The sequence below is a fragment of the Rhamphochromis longiceps genome, linkage group LG11 (assembly GCF_057381845.1).
Source record: "Rhamphochromis longiceps isolate RC_006_pf linkage group LG11, R_longiceps_female_GT1.1, whole genome shotgun sequence".
Lineage (NCBI taxonomy): Eukaryota > Metazoa > Chordata > Actinopteri > Cichliformes > Cichlidae > Rhamphochromis > Rhamphochromis longiceps.
The window spans coordinates 36,311,308-36,332,663 of NC_140567.1; the positions used below are offsets into that span (position 1 = coordinate 36,311,308).

The following is a 21,356-nucleotide window of genomic DNA, read 5'->3' on the forward strand; positions in this document are numbered from 1 at the left end:
TATAATATATATATATTGAAAGTAATATAAAGTAAGAGCACCTGTGTTGTCAGACTCATCAAAGAGGAGCACTACCTTTAGTAGCGTGCCAAACGCTGTTGATTTTTAGGAGCTCTAGCACCACCCTGTGGTAACTCAAGCAACTGTTTTCTCTGCTGGTTTACTTTAAACATGCTCAGGCACCGAAGTGACTCTGTGCTTCTTATCTTTCTTTTCTCAGAACCACAGCATTTGGCTTCCTCAACGCCCTCTGTAAATTAGCGGCGGTGTTAGGCATAAGCATCTTCACTTCGTTCGTTGGCATAACCAAGGCTGTACCCATCCTGTTTGCCTCAGGTGCACTGGCAGCAGGCAGTTTTCTGGCCCTCAAACTACCTGAGACGCGGGGCCAGGTGCTGCAATAATGTGGCACCAACAACTTTCCAGAGGGCAGAAGAGTTTTTGCCACACTGTGAACGAATAGCTCAAGAGCCCTCCAAATCCTGCACTCTAACCTCTCCCCATCTACAAGAGTAAATTGTAATGCAGGTAAATATTAGTAATTATTTGATTGGTACAACTCCATTCCACAAAGAGCTGTAAAAAAGAAAAAGCTAAAGTAAAATCTGCTGCCTGTGCCTCATTGTTACTCTAAATTGGAAAAGATGAAAACACCAGAAACATAGTTAATGACATATTTAGTTATTAGAGTCTGTCTCCCACACTGTAAATACATTCCTCTGGGGTTGGAGGTCAGGGATGGGGACTCTTGATGATGAGCCATGCAAATAGACTCATAGAAATGACCACTAGCCATTGTTGCAGAATTCTCTGTAGTCACCTCCATTCTTCCGAGCAAATCCAACTCACCTTTCCAGTCTTGAGTGCTTTACCATTGTTGGACACTGACTCAAAAATGCAACATTTTCTGCCTTGATTTGAAGCATTTTTGACTTTGCGAGGTAAAACCAAGACACTCTTCTCTTGGCTTCCTCCTTAACAAAGATCTGTCGTCATTCTTTATCTCCTGAGGTCTTGTGTTGGTGTACAGACTAACTGCCATTTTTTTAGATAATAGAACATTCCAGGTTTGCTTTTGTTGCGATAAGGAGCTCCATTGAGCTCCTCTCTCCCTTTATTGCATTGCTATAGTGAAACACCGCTCACCTCCAAGCAGCCATAAGATCATACATACACATTTCCCACTCAAAGGGAAAACTGCATTCTACCATGAAACCCATTTAAATCACAAAGGTGAAGATATCTGTTGAAATGTACATGTAAAGCACAACCACTTGTCAGTGTGAGTGCCCCTAACATTTTCCTGACTTGAAGAAAATGTTTAGAATCTCACACTCAATCATCGTTTCCAGCCACTCTGTATATCCCTTTGTGAGAAATGCCTTTTTAGTACTCTTTCTCCCAGACTTACAGTATGTTTGTCTCTTGTATGCTTTGGAGGGTGTTCTGCATGTCACAACGTATGTATGTAACGTTATGAAAACTGAGAGTACAACATGTAAGCAGCACATGTTGCATCTGCCCATCAATTACTCTGAATTAAGTTGTATTTTGATATTTTTTATCCATAAAAGACAGCACAGTGCTTTTATTCTGATGTAGGGATCCAATACTTCTGAACTGTTCTTAAAGCACATGCCACAGATTTAATCTGGTTATTACACATGAAAAAAAAGAAGAAGATAATAGAAAGTTTTTTAAATGTTACCCCACAAGCTAATGTTTTAGATGCAGCCATAGATTGTGTTAGATGTGTAAGCTGACCTAAATACCTTTATCTGTTTGAGCTGAATGTTTTCATTAATGTGAGTGTGCTTCTTGGTGCAATATTGAACCTCTGTGCAATATTGAATATTTTGTTTTTATTTATTTATTTTGTCTTCTACCATTTCACAAATGCAACTTTGATTTGTGGATGGATGTGGAGTAACCTATCTAATATACAGTAGATAACTAACAAGGCACGATAACATACAGTACTGGACATGATTAAAGGACAGTTCAAACCAAATCAGATTTGCATGTTTTTTTCACCCAAACTCCACAAACCTCGATTTGAATAATGTTACACATAAATAATTTTCTCTCCATTGTCTCCACCTCCCCACCAAAAGAAGTTTGCAGCGAGCTAACATGGCAGCAGTATTTATATCCTGTCACTCTGTCATTTGCACATCATGAGCTTCTCGTCATGTGTAGATGAAGAGCGATGCTGAGTAATACCACTGGCTGGTGTAGTTCAATAGAAAAACCAAACCAAACAAAAGAAACAGGAAAATATTGCAACATCTCATTTGTAAGCCTGTCGTGGACCACAGTCAGCAGCTTTAACCTGGACACGCCCAGGGTTCCAGCACAGTCCTCTGTAGGTTTGAGAGCCTACAGGTGTGAGGCAGAAACACTAACCACTGAGCCACTGTGCTGCCACCTGAAAATACTGAGTAGCTAGGTCATGATTTCTGTAAAGATGCTATTGTTGATTTTTGGGCACTTGGTGCACGCCAACGCAAGTGTCATCTGATTCTCTTAGATTCAGGAGAGGGAACGATGCTTTCCACAGCTTACACCGAAGCAAGGTGGAACAATAGCACTTTAAGTCAGAGAACAAAAAAACTGTCCCTTAATCTGTCTTTTGCTCTTGAAACAAGAAAAAATACAGTTCAACAGTTGGAGAGTAAATATTTGAGCTGTTGTAAAGTACTTCAGGCAAAGTAAAGGACATGTGATCGCACGAGAGTTATTCATCTTAATTGTTCTTATTTTGGGGCTTGTATGTTCTTTAGGCCTGTTACAGGATTTACTGCATTTCAAGGGGATTGTTATGCTGATGAGAGTGTGAATTTTGGACATTGTGTTTAAGTCTGCTGTATGGTTGAAAGGTATCCAGATATAACATGAAATTCATCATAGAGAACTCACTGCCAAGGGCTGACTGTCATAAATTCCACACATACAACAGCACAGAAAATATTGCCACATTCCCCTGATCCGCAAAATGATTATGATGTGTTCACATTTGCAATGTTTAAGAAAAACAATCATCGACATGCCAGATTAACAAGAATACAATCCTTTTCTCCAGACTGCCATTTTCTTAGGATAGCAGCCATACGTAGACTCGAGACAGTCGAAAACAACAGACAAACCATTGCACTAAATGAACACTGTCATAAAGGCACAGTGGAGAATCCCTCGATTCCTTCTCGACACATCTGGATGCGGCCTTGCTAGAAAGTGAAGTGAAAGACAAGGTTTAGCAAGAGCACAATGACCAAAATCTACCAAATGACAATTTTGTAATTGTGAACATGAGGTGCTCACGCAAACCCCCCCCTCCACCAGGACAGTGACCTGCCCTTTTCCCGTCTCACTCTGATCCAAATCTGACATCGGACCCCTCATCTATGAGTGTGCCATGAGACCACCTCTCATTAATTATTGCCAAATATTTCCTATGCCCTGAGTTTACATATGATACCATTAATTCTCTGTTATACATATGAAGATATGTAAATAAAAATAACTAATGTAACTAATAAGATAAGCCTTTCAAACCAATGTTGCAGTCAGTCTTTGCCACCCGTCACATGAAACAAGAACATCTGGACTTTTCATCTTTTCACGACTTAACAAATCTGACTTTAAGGGTTCAGATGTTCTTGTTGGAAATCTGCAACAAATAACATCTTTAGAAGCCCAAACGGCCAGCGAGCCTGAAAATAAAATTAGCCAGATCCTCCCTTAAGAGCACACTGATACACAAACGCACATTCACAGCATAAATATAAATGCCAAGCGTTAGCAGTTCAATTCTCTGTATATCGTCCTGTATCACCCATGAAATTAAGAGCAAGGATGTCAAGATAATCGTTGTATTTGTTTAGCATGGTACACTGTCAAGACGCTAACATGTCTCGGTGACTCGGTTCACGTCAAGATTGTCTCTTGTAGATACATATCCTAGCTTATGTTACAGGGTTTTTTCTATAATTAACGTGTGGCCTGAGCAACAGTCAATTGTGAGTGCAAAAAGTTATCAAAGCAATAAGTGTTTGGATATTTGTCTTTTATTCTCTCCTTTGAAGTTATTGGGAATCGGAGCACATTAGCTATACGCTGGCCTTGTCCACGGAAATGCTGGTTGTTGGCTCAATAATGACACAGAAATAAACAGCTGACATTTGTGTGTACTCTCTGAAGCTACCCTAAGTCTTGACGCCTTTGTCAATAAAATTGCATTGCCATTAATTAAATGTAAGGAAGAATTTATCACCCTTGTCACTGTACTGTGCTGTAGAAACTGTAGTTGATTGTAAGTTTAGAAACTGTGGTATCATAAATATTAAAAAACAAAAAGCTGTAAAAAAAAAAAAAAGCAGTGTAAATGAACAATACTGTATGTTGTCTTTGATTTTATGTATTTTGTAAATGAGAATGAAACACAAGTAAATACATCAATGTTAAATACCAGTTATAAATCATAATTAGAGTAAATATGGCGGCATCATTTCTGTTTAAAGGTGTGTGAGATTTTTTTTTCTTATATTTTCTCATTGTTGATTTTTGGGTTTACATTTTTCTGTGACCCTTTGGAATCACAATGGATAACAAAGAATCATGATGAATAAACAAATTAAAAGAATTATTTTGTTTTTTATATTACCATTAAGTATAATGGGATATTCACTCGCCCTAGGTACTATTGTTCATCCACTCATTGCCACAAATATCTAATAGACCAATCAGATGGCAGCGACTGAAAGTATGTAGACAAGATTACCTGCTGAATTTCAGGCTGAACATCAGAATGGGGAAGAAAGGTAAGTGACACTTACTTAATACAGCTGTTGGTTGTCAGACAGGCTGTCTGAGTGTCTCAGAAACTGATTGTCTACTGGGATTTTCCCCGTCACAGCCATCTCTAGGATTTACAGACAAAGGTCAAAAGAAGAGAAAAATACCCAGTGAGCAGCAGTTCTTTGGTCAGACAGGAATGGTCGGAATGCTGTGAGGTGATAAGAAGGGCAGAATAACTCAGATTACTACTTGTTAAAAGCAAACTATGCAGAAGAGCATCTCTAAACACACAATACATTGTACCTGGAAGCAGATGTGCTACAGCAGCAGCAGAAGACGACACTGGGTTTCATTCCTGCTAAACCAGCTAAGACCAGGAACCTGAGACTATGTTGAAAAAACAAACAAAAAAACCTCAAAAACATTGCTTGGTCTGATGAGCCTCAGTTTCTTCTGCAACATTTCGGATGGCATTATGGACTGATGATTTCACCTTATATTTCCTCCAGCGTGTGTCAGAATTTAGAGTAAACAATATAAAAGCATTGATTCACCCTGTTCCATGTGGTAGGACAGGAGATTCAAATCATGGATGAAGAGAGTGACAACTCTGCAGCAACTGTGTGATACTGTCAGGTCAATATACATCTGAATCTTGGAGGAATGTTTCCACACATTGTTGAACCTGTGCCACAAAGAATTAAGGCAGTTCTGATGACAAAACAGGGTGGAAATCTGCATTAGCAAGGGTGTACTCAGTCAGATGCACTGCCTGAAACAGGAAAATATAATGCAGGGTGATGTGTTATTTGAGGGAAAGAGTATTCCAGAAGATATTCTCTTATTGGGTGTTTTGATGAAGGTAATGAACAACATGGTTGGTTACACTGGTTGCTTAAGCAACCCTACACATTTACTTAGGTTTAGATGATTCACATAATCATCATAATCCTTGAACCACCTGGTGTCCAATGCATGTGCAAACATACTAGTTTGATTTCTTGTATGTTTGTTTATATGTTTGCCAGCATACAAGAAATCCAAAGACGAAGAATACAGCCAGAAACGGCTTTTCCTGCACAAGAAGACTTATTTATCCAAGATAGGCTAAGACTTTGTTAATATGGGCTTAGGGGTGGGTTCATCTTACTGGCAAAATCCTGATAATAAGTGTGAGTGAGACGACTCAGAGAGACTCAATCGTGAAAATGACTCTCCTCAGAGTGCTTTTTAAAAATGCCTGGCAGCTGGAGCCCTGATGCTACTCTTCACACCATGCTTAACCTGGACAAATTTGATTACAGAAACTTATGGAACGTCTACATGACTGTGGGCTGTTTAATAAACTATAAATATAAATGCATTAAAAATGGAGTGGGTGTGCAAACAATAAATGGCAACAATATACTAGCGATGCATCCAGTATGCTCAAACTCAAGAAGAAGCAGAACAAATGAAATTGGAAATAAAGGTAATAATACCATTCAAAGAAGAAGAAAACGGCGACAATGTAACAGCAGAGGGGGGCGAAGCGGGAGATGATACACCCTTATTCAGTATACAGAAAAATATTGGTAAAAGCTTATTTATTTTAGAAATATGAAATCAATGGTAGGCAGAAGGTAATTTTAGTTATTTTATTGAAAAGTCTTATCAATTATGGAATGACAACATTTTTCTTTTTAAGAGAGACAGACTTTTTAAGAGAGTCTAGAGATGAAATATAAAATGAAGTAGTTTGCTGTGTGTAGAAAACCTTCGTGAAACAGGAACTTCCCATTTCCTGCCGCAGATTTGCATTTGGGGGTGTTGTGTATTTACTCCAGCCCAGCAGGTGGCAGTAACACGCTGGTTGTCAACATCCAAAGCCAAGTAGAACAACGAGACAGCAGCAGCACTGAGCATACTTTGCTGGAAGGTTAGTAGCCAAATTTACTTTGGTTAATTATTATCTTGTCAATTATTATAGTTATAATATTAAAGACAGAGTGTGCGTGTCTTGTGTGAAAATGTTCGGTGTAAACACAGCTTCCTTCTCTCAGTTTTTACTATGAAAGCTGGAAATCTCAAGCTAGCAAGCAACGACTTCATGCCACCAAGCAAACAGTTACACAACCGTCCTTTCGGTCGGTGTACCTTTGTAAAAGGGACAATGGGAGAGCTGTGAGGTCTTTATTAAGTTGCCAGGGTAATGCAGTCTGTAAAAATTAAATGCGCATGTGTCATTTTAATCCATGCATGAATGACTGACTGCATGAAGTCGGTTTTGGCGCTGAAGCTGCTCTCACGGCAGCACAGTGGCTAAATAAGAGCCTCCTCACCAAGCTAACAGATATTTTCCTGTTATATGGTGAATCAAAAGCATCCTAACCCAGACATGATAAAGACACAATACCCTAATTCTTTTTCAGAGATAATTTGTGCCTCAACAGAAGAAGATATCTGTTTATTGCTTTTATCATGTAATGGGCATCGACTAAAACTGCTTTTTCACCCCAGCTGAAGCCCTGAACATGTCTTTACTTGATTCTCCAGATGTTGTCCTGAACACAAGTATGTCACATTACCTTACATGTCACATGTTTTTATGCCTTCCTAGTTGGTCAACTGCTACAGCTTGATGCTTCCCAGCGTCCTCCGCTGTGCTCGGCCCGTATCCTCCCATCCTGCTTTAACCCGTCCCTTTGCCCACTTCAGACCACATATGGACCCAGACCCCAGCCGGCCCGTTCAAAGGGCTATCACAACCAAACTGACCGACGCGCTGAAGCCAGACCACTTAGAAGTCCAAAATGAAAGCCACATGCACGCTGTGCCCCCCGGTTCGGAATCCCATTTCCATGTCCTTGTTGTCAGCTCCAAATTTGAGGGCCTGCCGCTGATTCAGCGTCACCGTCTGGTTAACGAAGCTTTGAAGGAGGAGTTAAGTAGCTGTGTTCATGCACTGGCGATCCAAGCAAAGACTCCTGAGCAGTGGCAAAGTAACCCTACCGTGGCTAAGAGTCCGCCCTGCATGGGAGGTTCGAAAGGTGATCACACAGTGGAGGAGAAGTTAAAGGCTGGGCGAGAATGAAGTGTTGGACTGTGAAGTAGTTTCACTGTGCTGAGGGACTGAAATGTGAAGACTACAGGAAAATACTTGACAAGTATAAAGAGCAGCATTTCCTCTTTTATTTGGAGATCATTTTGTTGTGGTCTTATTTCTAAATCTTTTTTTAAATTCATTAATAATGCAAAATTTGGTTTGAATGGTTCTGTTGTTATAAAACTGCATATAAATTATATGATTTTAGATGGTCACAGGTGTTTTTATCATCCAGGTGCTGCATGAATACAATACAGGGATGCACTCTTCTTCTTTAAGCTACTGTATGGTTTTATTTTTGTTTGATTTGTGCTCATAGCATTTAGTGATTTTCCTGAAATCTAAATTTCAGGAAAGCCCCTATTTGCCTGTATACTTGCATTTACTTAGTCACCTCTTAGAATAAAGCAATGCTTGCATTGCTGTGAGTGGCAATAAAAAGTTCCATTTGTGAGACTTGATAATTAAAAGTTTGAATGAAGTTATTCGAGTAGGTATTGGGTATTGAGTATTGGGGATAATACGTGAGTGCAGTTTAGTGTTTCTTACTATTAAGTCTGAAGAAACAGGTCTTCTGTGTTTGCTCAACCATTAAGTTACAGTTTTCCACAGTGGTATACTACAAAGTGGGTACAAAAAGGCAGATTTTCTTTGTGTTGGAAGGCTCAACATCTGAAACCCCAGTAAGAGATGGGGTGAAGTCAGGGTTGTGCACCTTCAAGCAAACGGTAGATATATCAGGTGCTTCTTAGCAGCAGTTCTGGCAGGATGAACTGTGAAGAGTTTGGGGCTTTACTCTGCTCAGATTCAGCAAAATGCTGCAAAACCAGTTGGATAGAGCTTCACCGTGCAACTGTATAATGAAGCGAACTGCAAAAGCAAACCAAGAATTACTTAAAGCAAAGATGGGATCTCTGCCCACCAGAACATGTTTTCAGTTATTAAATGCAAAACTGAATGCAGGAAGGTTGTTCGTCCAAGTATTAAATGCAACCAAGTGTTTCAAACATATGTTCATTTTAGCCTCTGAAAATGGGGCCTGTGTGTAAAACTGTCTGCAATTCTAAAGTAGTTAGTTCAATACTTTTGTTAAAGCGCTTTAATTAAACCTGAAAGTCTGCAGTTCAGTTACAGAAGAAAAAAAGTTATTGTCTAAATGCTGTGGACATAAAACGAACTCATGAGATGCTGCTGGTGTTCAGGGAGATGACGGCAGTGTTGCAGTTTCAACACTAGAGGGCAGTATGTGTGAACAAATCGGATTATTTGAATGGCTAAATCAAAAAACAAAACAAAAACGTTGACCTAGTGTTGGATATCAGTTATTGTGCTGCTTTTTAATTTTCTCCTTATGATTATGCATGTAGTGATATTAAAAACACAAACTGGTATAATGCTCAAATCCCAGGACTAAGCTAAGAGAAGCTTATCAACAAAATACACTTTAAGACAAAAATGTGTTTATTTAAATAGAAGTATTTTATTGCTAATTTGTAAATTAGATGTATTTTGAATTATAATTCATGTATTTTTGTTCTCAGAGTTTCACATTGAACTTTTACACAAAAAGTACAAAATGGAGTTTCTGCTTGTTCTCAGGATGATGCATACTTTACAGTCAGTTTGCGTGCGCTGTATGTGGGTGGGCGTCTATTTTTGAGTCGTGTCACTGTAAAGGTCTTCCTGTCCTGTCCTCAACCCTGATGATGGCCAAAAATCACCTCTCACGCCTGCCAAATAGATAAGACAAGAAAAATAACTGGAGGGAGTCTGACTCAACATAAGGTTTCATTCAACTGAAAGATTCATTTGAGTTTTGTTCAGATTACGTGTAGGACAAAAGCAGCAATGCCAAGCAGATATCACCGAGCCAAAGCAAGCGTTAAACGCTGTGCTGCAAAACTGTTCAAAGTTATTGTTAGCTCAAGACAAGTTGCTGAACTCAGGCCTTTGGTGGAATGTGATGTCACCTCAAGGTAATGCGTGTCATCTTCTACAATCATCCCCTGCCTGGAATTGACAGCCTGTCAGGCCGCACAAAAGGCTTCGGTGAGGAAGGTGAACAACTGGTGTCACTGGTTTGGAAAAAGGAAAAACAGAAACAACCACTTTATGACCCCTGCTTGCCCATTAGAGTCAGACCTAAGGGTGCAAGAAATGAAGCTGGGGCTGTGAGAGAAAGCCGTACGTTGGGCTGCAAGGCCCCGGGACCTGCAGACTGTCTCTGCTGACGTAATTTATTGGTCACAATTCCAGGTGCTGTTATGGATGGAGAGGGAAAAGACATCAAGGATGATGAGGTGGAGTGCAGGGACTTGTTTTGCACTTAAAAGGTTGGACTGTTTTACATGCGCTTCTAGTACATCACCTATTCAGCCGTGGCAGTTATACGGGAAAATAATAGGGTTGCTCGGTCACTGTTTTGGCCAGAGGTGCAGTTCTAAGTGTATCCAGAGATCAGTAATTTAGCTTTCACTGAAATGGCTGTTCATTAAATAATTGGGTCAACTAGCTCAGCTAGGAAAATAAAATTTAAGAGTTGCCTGTAGCAGTACAATTAGCGTCCAGTCAGATGGAGACTCCACTCATGGTTGTTTGGAAGGTGACAGTTCAGTGAGAGTGAACGTTCATTACTTCAGTTTAAAAAGTTTTTTCTTTTTACATGTTCTTATTTTTGTTTGTTTTTTCTTTCTTACTGTATTTAATCTTTACAGTCAGCTTGGCACATTTGGTCTAAAGACTTATTAGGATAGTCTAGTATTTTTCCCACATTTTTAAAAATGCTGAAGTAGAGACATCAAAAGAAAGAGACATGTAACTCAAAGGATCCTGTAACTTCCAACTGAGAAATGTCTTTTTTTCTTTTGATCCAAATAAAACAATTAAAACAGTTTTTATTTTTAGCCAGTTATTCCACAGCTGTTCTTTTTATGTCCCTTTCGCCTTTAAAATTAAAGTTAATTATTAAATGCTTCAAAATAAGTAATAAGAGATGTTTCAGGGTGGCTGCTGAGTGGCTAGAGTTTATGAAAGGGCTTGATTGATGTTTGGATGTGCCAAGTTAATGTAAAGACGTACTTTTATGAGCAGTGTTTTATTCTATTAGTTATAAAACGCCAGTTAAACACCAACTTCGCTAAATATATGCAAGGTGTATTTTATGTATTAATTTCTGCAGGTACTCGTCTATCAGAAATTCACTGTAAAGCTATGGTTTTTATGATGTAACTGACTATAGTTTACCATAAGGAATTTCTGTTATTGTTGAAAATGGGGTTCATTCTTCCCTTGTATCAGCTCATTCTCACACAGAACTACTGTTCACTAGATGTATACCATGCCTCTTCCATCATCTCCAGACTCCAGCAGTGATGGATCTGTCTCCGGTCTCAGATCTGGCCTGCATGGCCTGGGGGGTGCACCAGGTCAGTGGGAACCCACCTTGGCAGTTCTGTTTCTGCGTCAGAGGCCTGGGACAGATGGTGCCAGCCTGGGCTGGGACCCCGGGCAGGGCAGGGTTCCCGCGATGAACAGTCCCTGATTTACGCTGCGGCTCCGGACCGAGGGCCGGAGTGCAGGGGGCTCCCTTTGCGCAGCTGACCCTGGCTGGCCGCAGGGTCATCCATCGGTAGGGACAGAGAGGGGGGAGGTGGGGTGGGTACGACAAATGGGTGTCTGAGAAAGGGTGGTTTGTCTGTCTCGAGGGACTGGCGTCTTCTTTTGGCCCCCTGGGCAGCTGCAGGATCTGTGCAGCATGTGTGGAGGAAGAGTCGCCTGTTAAACACATTTCATTTAAACCCCTCTAAGAACAACACTCATTACATTTACTGCCTTTAATGCCAAACCTGGTGTACTGCACAGTACCAATAGCTCAACAAAAGCACCCAGTTTGGTCCTTTAGTCTTTGGTGTTAATTGGAACAATTCTATATCACAGACTCAATATTAGCAAAAAGGTCTCAAAATGATCAGTCCTACTTACAATTTAATAATTACCGAATTACTTTTATGAGCTCCCGTGCTCCTCTGCTGGTGATTAATCTTTAGCTTGTTTCATGTTGTAAAAAAGAAAAAAAAGAGTTGAACTAAAGGTGATGGTAATAGGCTATTAAGGCTTTTTAATTGGAAAGCCCCCACCCTCACCAACTCTCTCACACCACACCGCTGACTAATGAAATCAGTGAATAGCTGCCTTGAAAGGAAAGGACAAAAGCAGAGATAGGGAGAAAACAATATCCTTGTGTGGGAGAATTAGTTACACTCGGTAGTCTAAGTATTCAAAGCGCAGAAAAAAAAAGATTTGGGGGGTGGAGGAGGATTAAGAGAAAAGTCTACACAGGTGGGTTGCTGGGAGGGAGGAGGGGTCACATGACAGCACATTACCTCGTTTGATAAACAACAGCCGGGGCCCACAGGAAGGAGGAAGGGAGTTATTTTATAGGCGGAATTAACTGCTTCACCACATCAGGTATTCATTATGGTAAATCTCCCAGGTGTGCTGTACATGCAAGTAAAAGCAAACAACTTAGGAGGTTGGACTAGATGCAAAACAACTTGTGCTGATAGGTACAAGGTTTGCTGAATGAACTGCTTCCTAATCACAGCTGAAGTGTTAAATGTGATTTCAAGAAACAACCCGCTCCCCCCCCCCCCCCCCCCCCCCCATCCTTTTATTGTACAAGCACTCACTGCCATTTGTGCACCTTCATTATTGCCAAATGTTTAAGACTGTGCCAAAAGTTACATGTAATTTACTAGATGAATGAGATAAAGTCATTAAAGCGCTCATGTACATAAGCAAAACCACATTTTATGTTACAATAGAGAGAAGTGTTACTAGTTGGCTACAGATGGCGATTATTTATATTAGATAACTAAAAATATTAGTTATCTAATATAAATAAGTATAAAATAATCCAATCAAAAAAGAATAAATAACTGAAAGTAACAGATGAAATTTAGTTTCCTGAAGAAAATTTTCAGTGTAAAATAATCTTTAGTGTCTCAGGAAATAGGTTGGTGATTGTAACTCTTAAACTTAATAATGAGAAGAAATTAAACTTTTATTTATATTTTAGAACGTCACCTCATAGATGCTCATTCCACTTTCATGAGTTAAAAGTCCCAGTTTTCAATGATTTTCGATAATTGCTATTTAATCACAGACTGTATATAAGAGATGCATGTAGCAATTGTGACATTACCCATGGATTAACAATGTCCTGTCTTGCATTTGAGAGCTGAGCGGTTTTCCGTTGCTTTGCTGGTGGCTTGGAAACTACAGATGTGAATCTGACTGAGAAACTGAGCACACTGCACACTCTTCACTTCACAAGATAACCCACCCTAAATTAAAGCCTGTTTAATACTCTTTTTTACTTTAATGGGAGCAGTAATGTACAAAATAAACATTATGTGGTCTATTCAGTACGACTTCAAAATAATGATTGAGACCATAAACTCATCAGAAAAATGTTTACTGAAGTCATAGAAGGAGGGATGTACTACCAACAAAGTTCAACAAAGCAGACTCTCCTTTAGTCTATCGTGGTTGACAAAACCTAAAACCCAAGTCACAAGTTTCATGTTGGTGGTTATTGACTTTGTCTTTGAACCCAGGCTTTCTATTTCAGGCTGTGTGCGTGTTCACATAAAAAGGGGCGTGTGTGAGTTTTGCCTACTCTGATCAGTGACATTATCTGCAATTATGATGAAATATACGAAGACCACAGAGAATGTAACAATAAAATGCAACACTGTTGCAAATATGAGAAGAGATCAACGCAGCAGAAAATTACTAATCTGGTGTTTTAGCGCACAGAACGGTAAAAAACCTCCAAACACTTTAATTGCAGTTAACTATTTTAACATTGAGTGTGCTCTAAGTGGTGACAGCTGCTCGTTACAACTCTGAAACTTTAAACTGGTTACATTTAAATATTAAAGGTTATTGTTTCACAACCTAATAAGGGAAACATGGAAATTGCTTTGTAACTTTACATTTATTTAAAAAAGGAAATCAATAAAAAACACTTAATTTGTGACATTTGTGAGGTATGGCTCAACTTGAACATATAAAACATTTTCCCCCAGCAGGAGGTTGTATATGTACATATTGGGAAAAAAAATGAAGTCATGGTTGACCCGGCTGATTTTAAAACAAAACTGAACATAATCCGCTCCTGTTTATTAAAAAAAAGTTACCATGGAGACTAACTTGTCTCACAAACCCATTAATGTTGCTAACTGAGAAGAATGTAGGTTTAAAGCGCCTTAAGATTAAATAACATTTATATAAAGTCTTTGGTTGAACTCATTTCAAAAATCACGCTTTTCCATGAATTAAAAGGTTCATCTCCAAAAGTTGAATTCGTTCATTTGGACGTAGCGTTTTGTGGGAGAAATGTTTCGTCACTCATCCAAATGACTTCTTCAGTCTCAGCTGACTGCAGGTTTCCCCAATCTTATAAACAGTGGGCTGGTTTCAGTCATTATGCAAATGTACTGTTTATAAGATTGGGGAAACCTGCAGTCAGCTGAGACTGAAGAAGTCACTTGGATGAGTGACGAAACGTTTCTCCCACAAAACGCTACGTCCAGATGAACGGATTCAACTTTTGGAGATTTACTTTCCTGGATGATTGAGAATGCATTAAAAGGTTCGTCATTCATCTGGGCTTGACTAACAAAATGTGTGACAAATCAGCTGACAGCTATGGTGAAGAGAAAAGCGAGAGAAGAAGAGAAAGAAAGTAACATCTTTATCTTCACTGACGTGTGACACCCTTTTTCCTTACTCTGTTTTTAGTTCCCAGTGTAGAGCTCAGTCAATCACATGATCACAGCAGTAAGTCACGGGAGTTTTTCCTGGGGGTGTTAAAGCATGGGGCTGGTTAGGCTAGTTTTTGGGCCAGAGTGCACAGGCCAATGCCTTAGCCCTAAGCCTTGTGCACTCAGTAACTGACACGCATGCAGCTCCCCTTCCCTCCCCTCCAGGGCACTAACCAGAGGAGTGTGCATGTCAAGACAGATGGGTCACAGATAAGACTCTTTCAAGGCCTTCTCTTGCGACTCACTCATTACCCTCTCCCAGCTCTCCCTCAACCTTTTTGCTCGACATCTGTGATCTTCCTACTCCTGCTCACAGACTTCAAACCGGTGTCTCATTCCTGTTGCACCTCAACTGCTGTCAATCACATCATTCTCAGTGCAAGTCATGACCCAGTTTGCACACTTGGGCTAGCTGCTCCTTGCCTTAAGTGGCATTCTCCTCATAAACTTATTTTGACCTCTCTTTATCAGCTTTCATTCAGCATTTTAAAGAGTGCTCCTTAATGCTGAGCTGAACATGCTCCGTGTTCCCTCTTCACTCAGCCTCTCTGGGGTTCCCAGGTATTCATGACTGAACCCTGACACAAGACTTTCTTTGCCTCTATTTCCCACCCCATTTTTTAGCACTATGTCTCAAGGAGGGTTGCATTCACTTAACCCCCTGGAGTACTCTACACTCTATATGATCATGTTTATATCTCATGCACAGCCTGAAGCTATTATCATATTATCATATCATATCACCATATTATATTATCACCTCTCCCTTTGGGTATTACTCGGTGCTTATGTTTTTAGTCAAGAGGTTGTAAGTTATTCAAACACCAGTGTTTAGAATATTTTGTGGGATTTGAGTGACAGCCGGTGTGTAAGAACGTTCAGCTGACCAACAAAGCTCATGATATTCACACAGCTGCTTTTATATTTGCTGCAGAAAGACACATAAACCTGTGCTCATAAAGCTCCACTCCAATAAGTTTATCATCATAAAATCAGAGTGAGAGTTAACAGACACTGGTCACATTTATGGCTCAGCTCCAAATATCATAAACGGAACTGATCAGCATCGAGTTTTCTCTTGTGGTCATTGGTGTCACTCTGCACCTGCTGCACATTAGTTTTCGATGATGGACGTATGCATTAGCAGTGTTAGGAGTATGTAGGGATGTCTGTTGGACAGTCAGTCTAATGCTTTGGTTGACAATATCTGTAAGTACTGACTGAGTGGTTGGCACAGTGGTAGCTGTGTTTCCTCCACAATCCAAAGACATGGACGTTAGCTTAGTTCAGAGGTGGGCAATTCCAGGCCCCGAGGGCCGGTGTCCTGCAGGTTTTAGATCTCACCTTGGGTCAACACACCTGAATCACATGATTAGTTCGTTACCAGGCCTCTGGAGAACTTCAGGACATGTTGAGGAGCTAATTTAGCCATTTAAATCAGCTGTGTTGGTTTAAGGACACATCTAAAACCTGCAGTTGCCTGGAGTTGCCCACCCCTGGCTTAGTTGGTCACTGTAAATTAATTCAATGTGATTCAATTGTATTTATAAAATGCCAAATCAAAGCAACAGTCACCTCAAGGCACTTTATATACAGAGAAGCCCCAACAGTCCGATTAGATTTGATTCTGGATTTAACTGTGAGAAAATGAAGAGAAACCAATATGAGAGAAATATGCGGATTACTGGCACGGAAGTTGCCTCGAATGCTTGTCTGTCTCTGTGTTGTTTGCCTGTGATGGGTTGGTGACCTGTCCATTATCAGCTGTGTTAGAGACCCTGGCCTTGTGACCCTTGTTGGATAAGTTTTAGAACAATAGATAACTGACTCTTGGATGCCACAACAGAGTGCTACAGAGGTAGTGCAACCTATGTTAACATCACTCTGGTTCACTCAACAAAAAGCCAGTTTTCTCACATAATAAGCTCCTTTTGAGCGTGCCTTGCAGGTAAAAGTCTGTGTGGACAGTGAAAGAAGAAACCCATTTGCTGAAATCCAATCTCGGCTCCATCAGCTACAGTCTGAGTAAGATTCATAAATAATAGCCAGCAGGCGGAGCAGGACGTCTTAAACCTGATATCCACAATTTGGATATCCCAGATAAACCAGCAGGTGCTTATTCTTGTTTTGGCCAGTACTATCATGATTAAATGTTCATTTTTACAGGGGTTCTCACTCTGGCCTTGGGAGGGGGACACATGCACATGCAATGCAGACTTTATCATTAGACAGACAGAGTTGTGTATCAGAGCAAGAGTTTTGGACTCAACATTAAATGATCTTTAACTGGAATCTTCACTGTATAAAATCATGTAATGTAAAATGACACACATTTGAGAATAGCCAAAGTAACTGTTAAGTAAATAGATAGTGGGTCTAATGTTTCCTGCCTGCCTTCTGCACACTCTACCCAGACAGCGCAGTTGTCAAGGCTCAGATCTAGACTCAGACACAAGACACTGAAATAAAAGTTTAACAGATTTATTGCAGGCATGGAGAATAAACAGGTATTGCAAGGCAGTAATTTTGGAGCAGATGGTCAACTGAAACACTCTCAGTTTATCTTTGGATGGTGTGGTAGTGGAGAGCAAGAATAGAGAATGGGGGAAGACATACAACTAAGGGCTCCAGGCCGGACTAAAACTGTTGCATTTCAGCCTAAGGAGATAGCTATCTGCTCAGTCCATGAGCTAAACTGGCACCCTGCTTTCAGATTCTTGTTCTCATGGCTTCACAGAGGTAAGCCAGGTTAGATCAAGGTAAGCAAACCCAGTAACATAGCCCATACGGACCATAGAAGTCAAACAACACCATCACAGTAGCAACAACGAGGCATTTCTTTAGACTTGAGTAGCAGGTAGGTTAATGACCAATTGTACACAGGTTACTTGATTGCAAACAGCTTTCAGGTGTGTCAGTTGTGCAGGGAGTGCAGGGAAATCCTGTGTCTGAAAGGCAGCATAAACCCATAATGCATACCGACAGGAGAGAGAGGGAGAGAAAAAACAAAGTCGAAGGACAGAAACGGCAGGTTAGCATCAAGGACCAGAGGACCACAACAGGCATGGCAAAGTTTTTCCACTGGTGGGAATGCATCCTGAGCTTCTGCTGCATGTTCCCTAGACACTCTTTGTGATTGTAAATTATCCTGAAAAGTTTTTCAGAAGGAGTTGTGCAGTAAACAAACAAATAAAAAAAGGTATCTGCTTCACTCAGGTTGTCGGTTGTGGTCTAAAGTAAATTGCATTGGACACAACCCCCTAAATTTAATGCCACTGCATTGGAAATAGATTTCCAAAGCTGTTTCATCCTCTGACAATCTGTTTTGCAGTAGGATCTGTACAGATTAAGTGCAGCCTCAGAAAACCAGTGGTGTGCCTTTCACGCTTCCATTTTGATTCCAACTGAAAACAGCCAGCTGTTGTAATCTCCTAAAAACATGCAACACTTTTGTAGTTTTTCAATCACGTCTAAAAAGGATGCCCCCTCTATGGGGTATCTTTAACTTCTATAATATCCCATAAGCAATATTGTTAAGGCTGCAGCTCAGGTCAAAGGGGTCAGCCATATGCAAGGCCAGCAAGCACAGGGTTAATCTTGGCTCTTCCAGATGTACTCACCAACTCAAAGGACCTGCGAACGCTCTGGTTGGACTTCCACAGAACGTGATCTATTGTTCGTCTGTCAGCTGCTCCGTGATATATTCTATCCTACTCTCGTGGACAAAACATATCTGAGCGATTATACAAGTGAGGCCATTTGCCCTGCAACAACGGCAGCCCGGTGACTGTGGACACCAGGCAGCTTGACCTCAGGGTCTCGCGCTTCTTTGTTTCCTTTGACCTATGTTTCTTTTACCCCCCTCTGAACCTAAAACCTCTGTCCTTCCAGTTCTCTCCCCCCGCCTCTATTCCATGCCCTTTTCTCCCACAGACTCTTCACACACATACAAATAAAGAAATGGGGCCCCCTTCAGTTTATTTTATTAGCACTTTGAAACCCGGGCCTTTTACAGGGGAAAGGACGGAAAAATAATAGGAAAGAGGTTTAATTAGGAGAGTTGTTAGGGTTCAAATAAAACAACAGGGTCAGGGGGAAGTGTTGGGTCAAATAGGAGTGTGTGGGTGTTGATATGAGGACTTTGTCATCTTTGGGTTTGACCCCCATATCCACAGAAAAAGGAAGGGCAACACTGAAGACCTGAAAAGTGTCTTAAGATAGGGGCACACTTTCTCTGAAGTGTTAGCAAGGCCACGGGCAATTCTTTTACGAATCCAAAGTGAGAATGTGAATGAAGGAGTTCAAGGTGTTGCACACTTTCTACTCTCTGAGGATTTACATTGTTCCTACAAAAGGATGGCTGCTCACCACATAAAGCAGTATGTACAGTTTCAGCTGTGTGTCTGTGTATACATATGTGTTTGTTCAGTACCAGGTGTGCCGTCCCCTTCCTTTGTGATCAGCCCATCTGTGGATTGTGACATGGAAACCCCTGCAATTTCCTTTACTCAACTCTTTACCGGCTTCCGACTCCCTGAGCGTACGATCCCCTTCTGTCCCCCTTCTCGCGTTCCCTCTCCTCCATTTCCCCTTCCCCTCTTCCTCTCCTCCCGAGTGGCCGCTCCCTTCGGCTTTCTCGCTGTTTACCAAACATACCAACGGCCTCCTCCTCCCTCTTCCCTTGCTCCTGCACATGCATGTCTTTGTTTGCGCTCATCTGAGTAGAAAATGCTTTCCAACTATTGGTGCGGCTGCAGTGTGAGACAGAAGGCCTTAAGTGGTGCTCGCCAGGGGGGAAATCGGGGGCTCTGGATGCTGCTGAGTGCTAAGACACTCCATCCACCTCCTCCAAGGGTGTGCAGGGGGTGAGGGAGGGTGAGAAAGGATGATGCAGAGGAGGGGAATCCCCAGAGCTTGGCACAAAGAGAGCCTGCACTGTGATCAGTGAAGTCTTAACACCATATCATCAGAGGCAGACAAAGAACATGATGAATATATTGCAAAACTTTGTTTGTTTTTCAAACCATGGCTTCTTGCCACTGTTTCACAGATGAAACAGTCTAAACATTTCTAAGGTAAGAAATGGATCTGTATGATTTTTATATATGTATATATATATCTATATATACATATAGATATTGGTATATCAATCTTTATGCTTTTTGCCAGTGGTGGTGTGTTTTTAAAGGAAGCATTCTGTATCTAATTTTATGTGAGCTTTATAGCTTGTCCCCACATGTGAAATCATATGACAAATCCCTAGAGATTTGGATTAAAAAGGAAACAATGCATTTCCCGGAATTCTGTAAGCGGTACAATATTCGGCACAAAGGGATTAAACCTTTATCTCTAAACTTTTGCATCAGTCACAGTCAGATGTTGCTGCCAAAGAGCCCTGCAGATGGGATGATGAGCGTGCTGCTCGGTGAGATGTAGGTATTATAAGTGGCTTGCTCCAGGATGACCAAGTAGGTCAAGAGAATCAAGGCGGGAGTGAAGGGGCTCACAAAGCTGTGAGGGGAAGGTCAAGCGTGAAATCCCTCCCTCCTTGCCGCTGTGACCCCCCAGGGAGGATCTGTGGACAAGCAGTGAGGTTTGTGCGTTTGTAGCTGTACTGATGTGGCAGTAGTGCCAGTCAAGCAGAGTCCTGAAAAATCCATGTTACATAAGTTAAACTACCTGAAGGACCTATTTAGTGGTACAAAACAACCTTGGCAAGGTTGTTTTTAATAAAGTCCTTTCCTTCTTTCACAGTTTAAAGTGCTTTGCTGTATCAGCAGCAGCTATTTTCAGGACATAGAACAAAGGAGTATCTCATGAGAAGGCTGTCCAGCTGACCTTTAATGCAGAAATGCCTTTAAGTGTAGCAGGTGCATCTATTGGAGCACAGATACTCCAGGTAGGCAGTCCTGGAATGTAGTCTAAAGTAAAGTGAAAAAATCAGCTTTATACAAGTATGTGGGTGTTGGCCCCGTGGTTATGTGTGAAGTTGAAGAAAGTGTTTGAAGAAGCAAATGTTGAATTTACTTACTGTCTGTTAATAAAGGTGATATATTGATATACTTATATTTCAACTAATAAAAAGACAGTCACAACTCTACATTTATCACAGCTTTAAATCTATTTAATTAGAATCAACCGTTTCAACTCAAGTGCCAATGACTCGGATATTCTTTGTGATTGACAGGTGGTATCTGTTTTATTTAAACCTGTGACATGTTTAGTCTGGCCTCATCTTAGTTATTGGACAGTGATCTAAAGGCCAAAGCCTCAGAAAAATTCAAATGAGCCTGACAGGGTATTTAAAAAGATTTCCAATTATTTATTTTAATAAATAATTCCACTGTTATAGAGCTAAAATACAAGTGGCAGAGATTTCAAGCAACGTGTCAGTTCAACATGACCAGCAATTTCAACCTTAGAGTAAATAAAATGTTCAAGAACCCCAACAGTCTCATCACAGCATCTTTGCAGCTACTGGTGCATCCATATGCAATCAGAAAGAGTTTTACAAATTTGATTTTCATTTAATAAATTACTGATAAGATCATGTTCCTTTTGGTTGTATTCAGTTTTCTTTATCTGGCAAGACAACTGCTTCTTGTTCAAATATATGTAGCTTCTTTTTCATATATCTGTATATA

At 40.6% G+C, this 21,356-nt stretch overlaps 2 protein-coding genes and 1 long non-coding RNA gene across 8 annotated transcripts in view; 2 read left to right on the plus strand and 1 right to left on the minus strand.

Annotated features, from left to right (window-relative positions):
* sv2a (synaptic vesicle glycoprotein 2A) overlaps positions 1 to 2,011 on the plus strand; it is a 46,218-nt gene extending 44,207 nt beyond the window's left edge. The window contains exon 13 of the mRNA XM_085423856.1: positions 221 to 2,011. Within this exon, the coding sequence (XP_085279982.1) occupies positions 221 to 404 (184 nt within the window). The 3' untranslated portion in view covers positions 405 to 2,011. The remainder of the gene's footprint in view (positions 1 to 220) is intronic.
* Positions 2,012 to 2,157: 146 nt separating this feature from the next.
* LOC146659880 (uncharacterized) overlaps positions 2,158 to 21,356 on the minus strand; it is a 48,715-nt gene continuing 29,516 nt past the window's right edge. The window contains exons 1-6 of one of the 6 annotated variants that reach the window (XR_014913834.1): positions 18,333 to 18,528; positions 11,219 to 11,627; positions 9,494 to 9,957; positions 5,101 to 5,184; positions 4,836 to 4,921; positions 2,158 to 3,227 (exon numbers count right to left, since the gene is read on the minus strand). This is a non-coding gene — a long non-coding RNA (uncharacterized LOC146659880). Of the gene's footprint in view, positions 3,228 to 4,835; positions 5,006 to 5,100; positions 5,185 to 9,493; positions 11,628 to 11,863; positions 18,309 to 18,332; positions 18,529 to 21,356 lie in introns of those variants that run through there. The other 5 variants (XR_014913832.1, XR_014913830.1, XR_014913833.1 and 2 more) reach the window with 5 other exon arrangements.
* Positions 6,619 to 8,352, plus strand: bola1 (bolA family member 1). The gene is made up of 2 exons (XM_085423857.1): positions 6,619 to 6,715; positions 7,397 to 8,352. Exon 2 carries the CDS (start codon positions 7,418 to 7,420, stop codon positions 7,868 to 7,870), a length of 453 nt encoding a protein of 150 aa, XP_085279983.1. The 5' UTR covers positions 6,619 to 6,715; positions 7,397 to 7,417; the 3' UTR covers positions 7,871 to 8,352.

What these genes read in the sequence shown, in the direction of transcription:
- bola1 (XM_085423857.1), top strand. Translation starts at nt 7,418, where the DNA reads ATGCTTCCCAGCGTCCTCCGCTGTGCTCGGCCCGTATCCTCCCATCCT.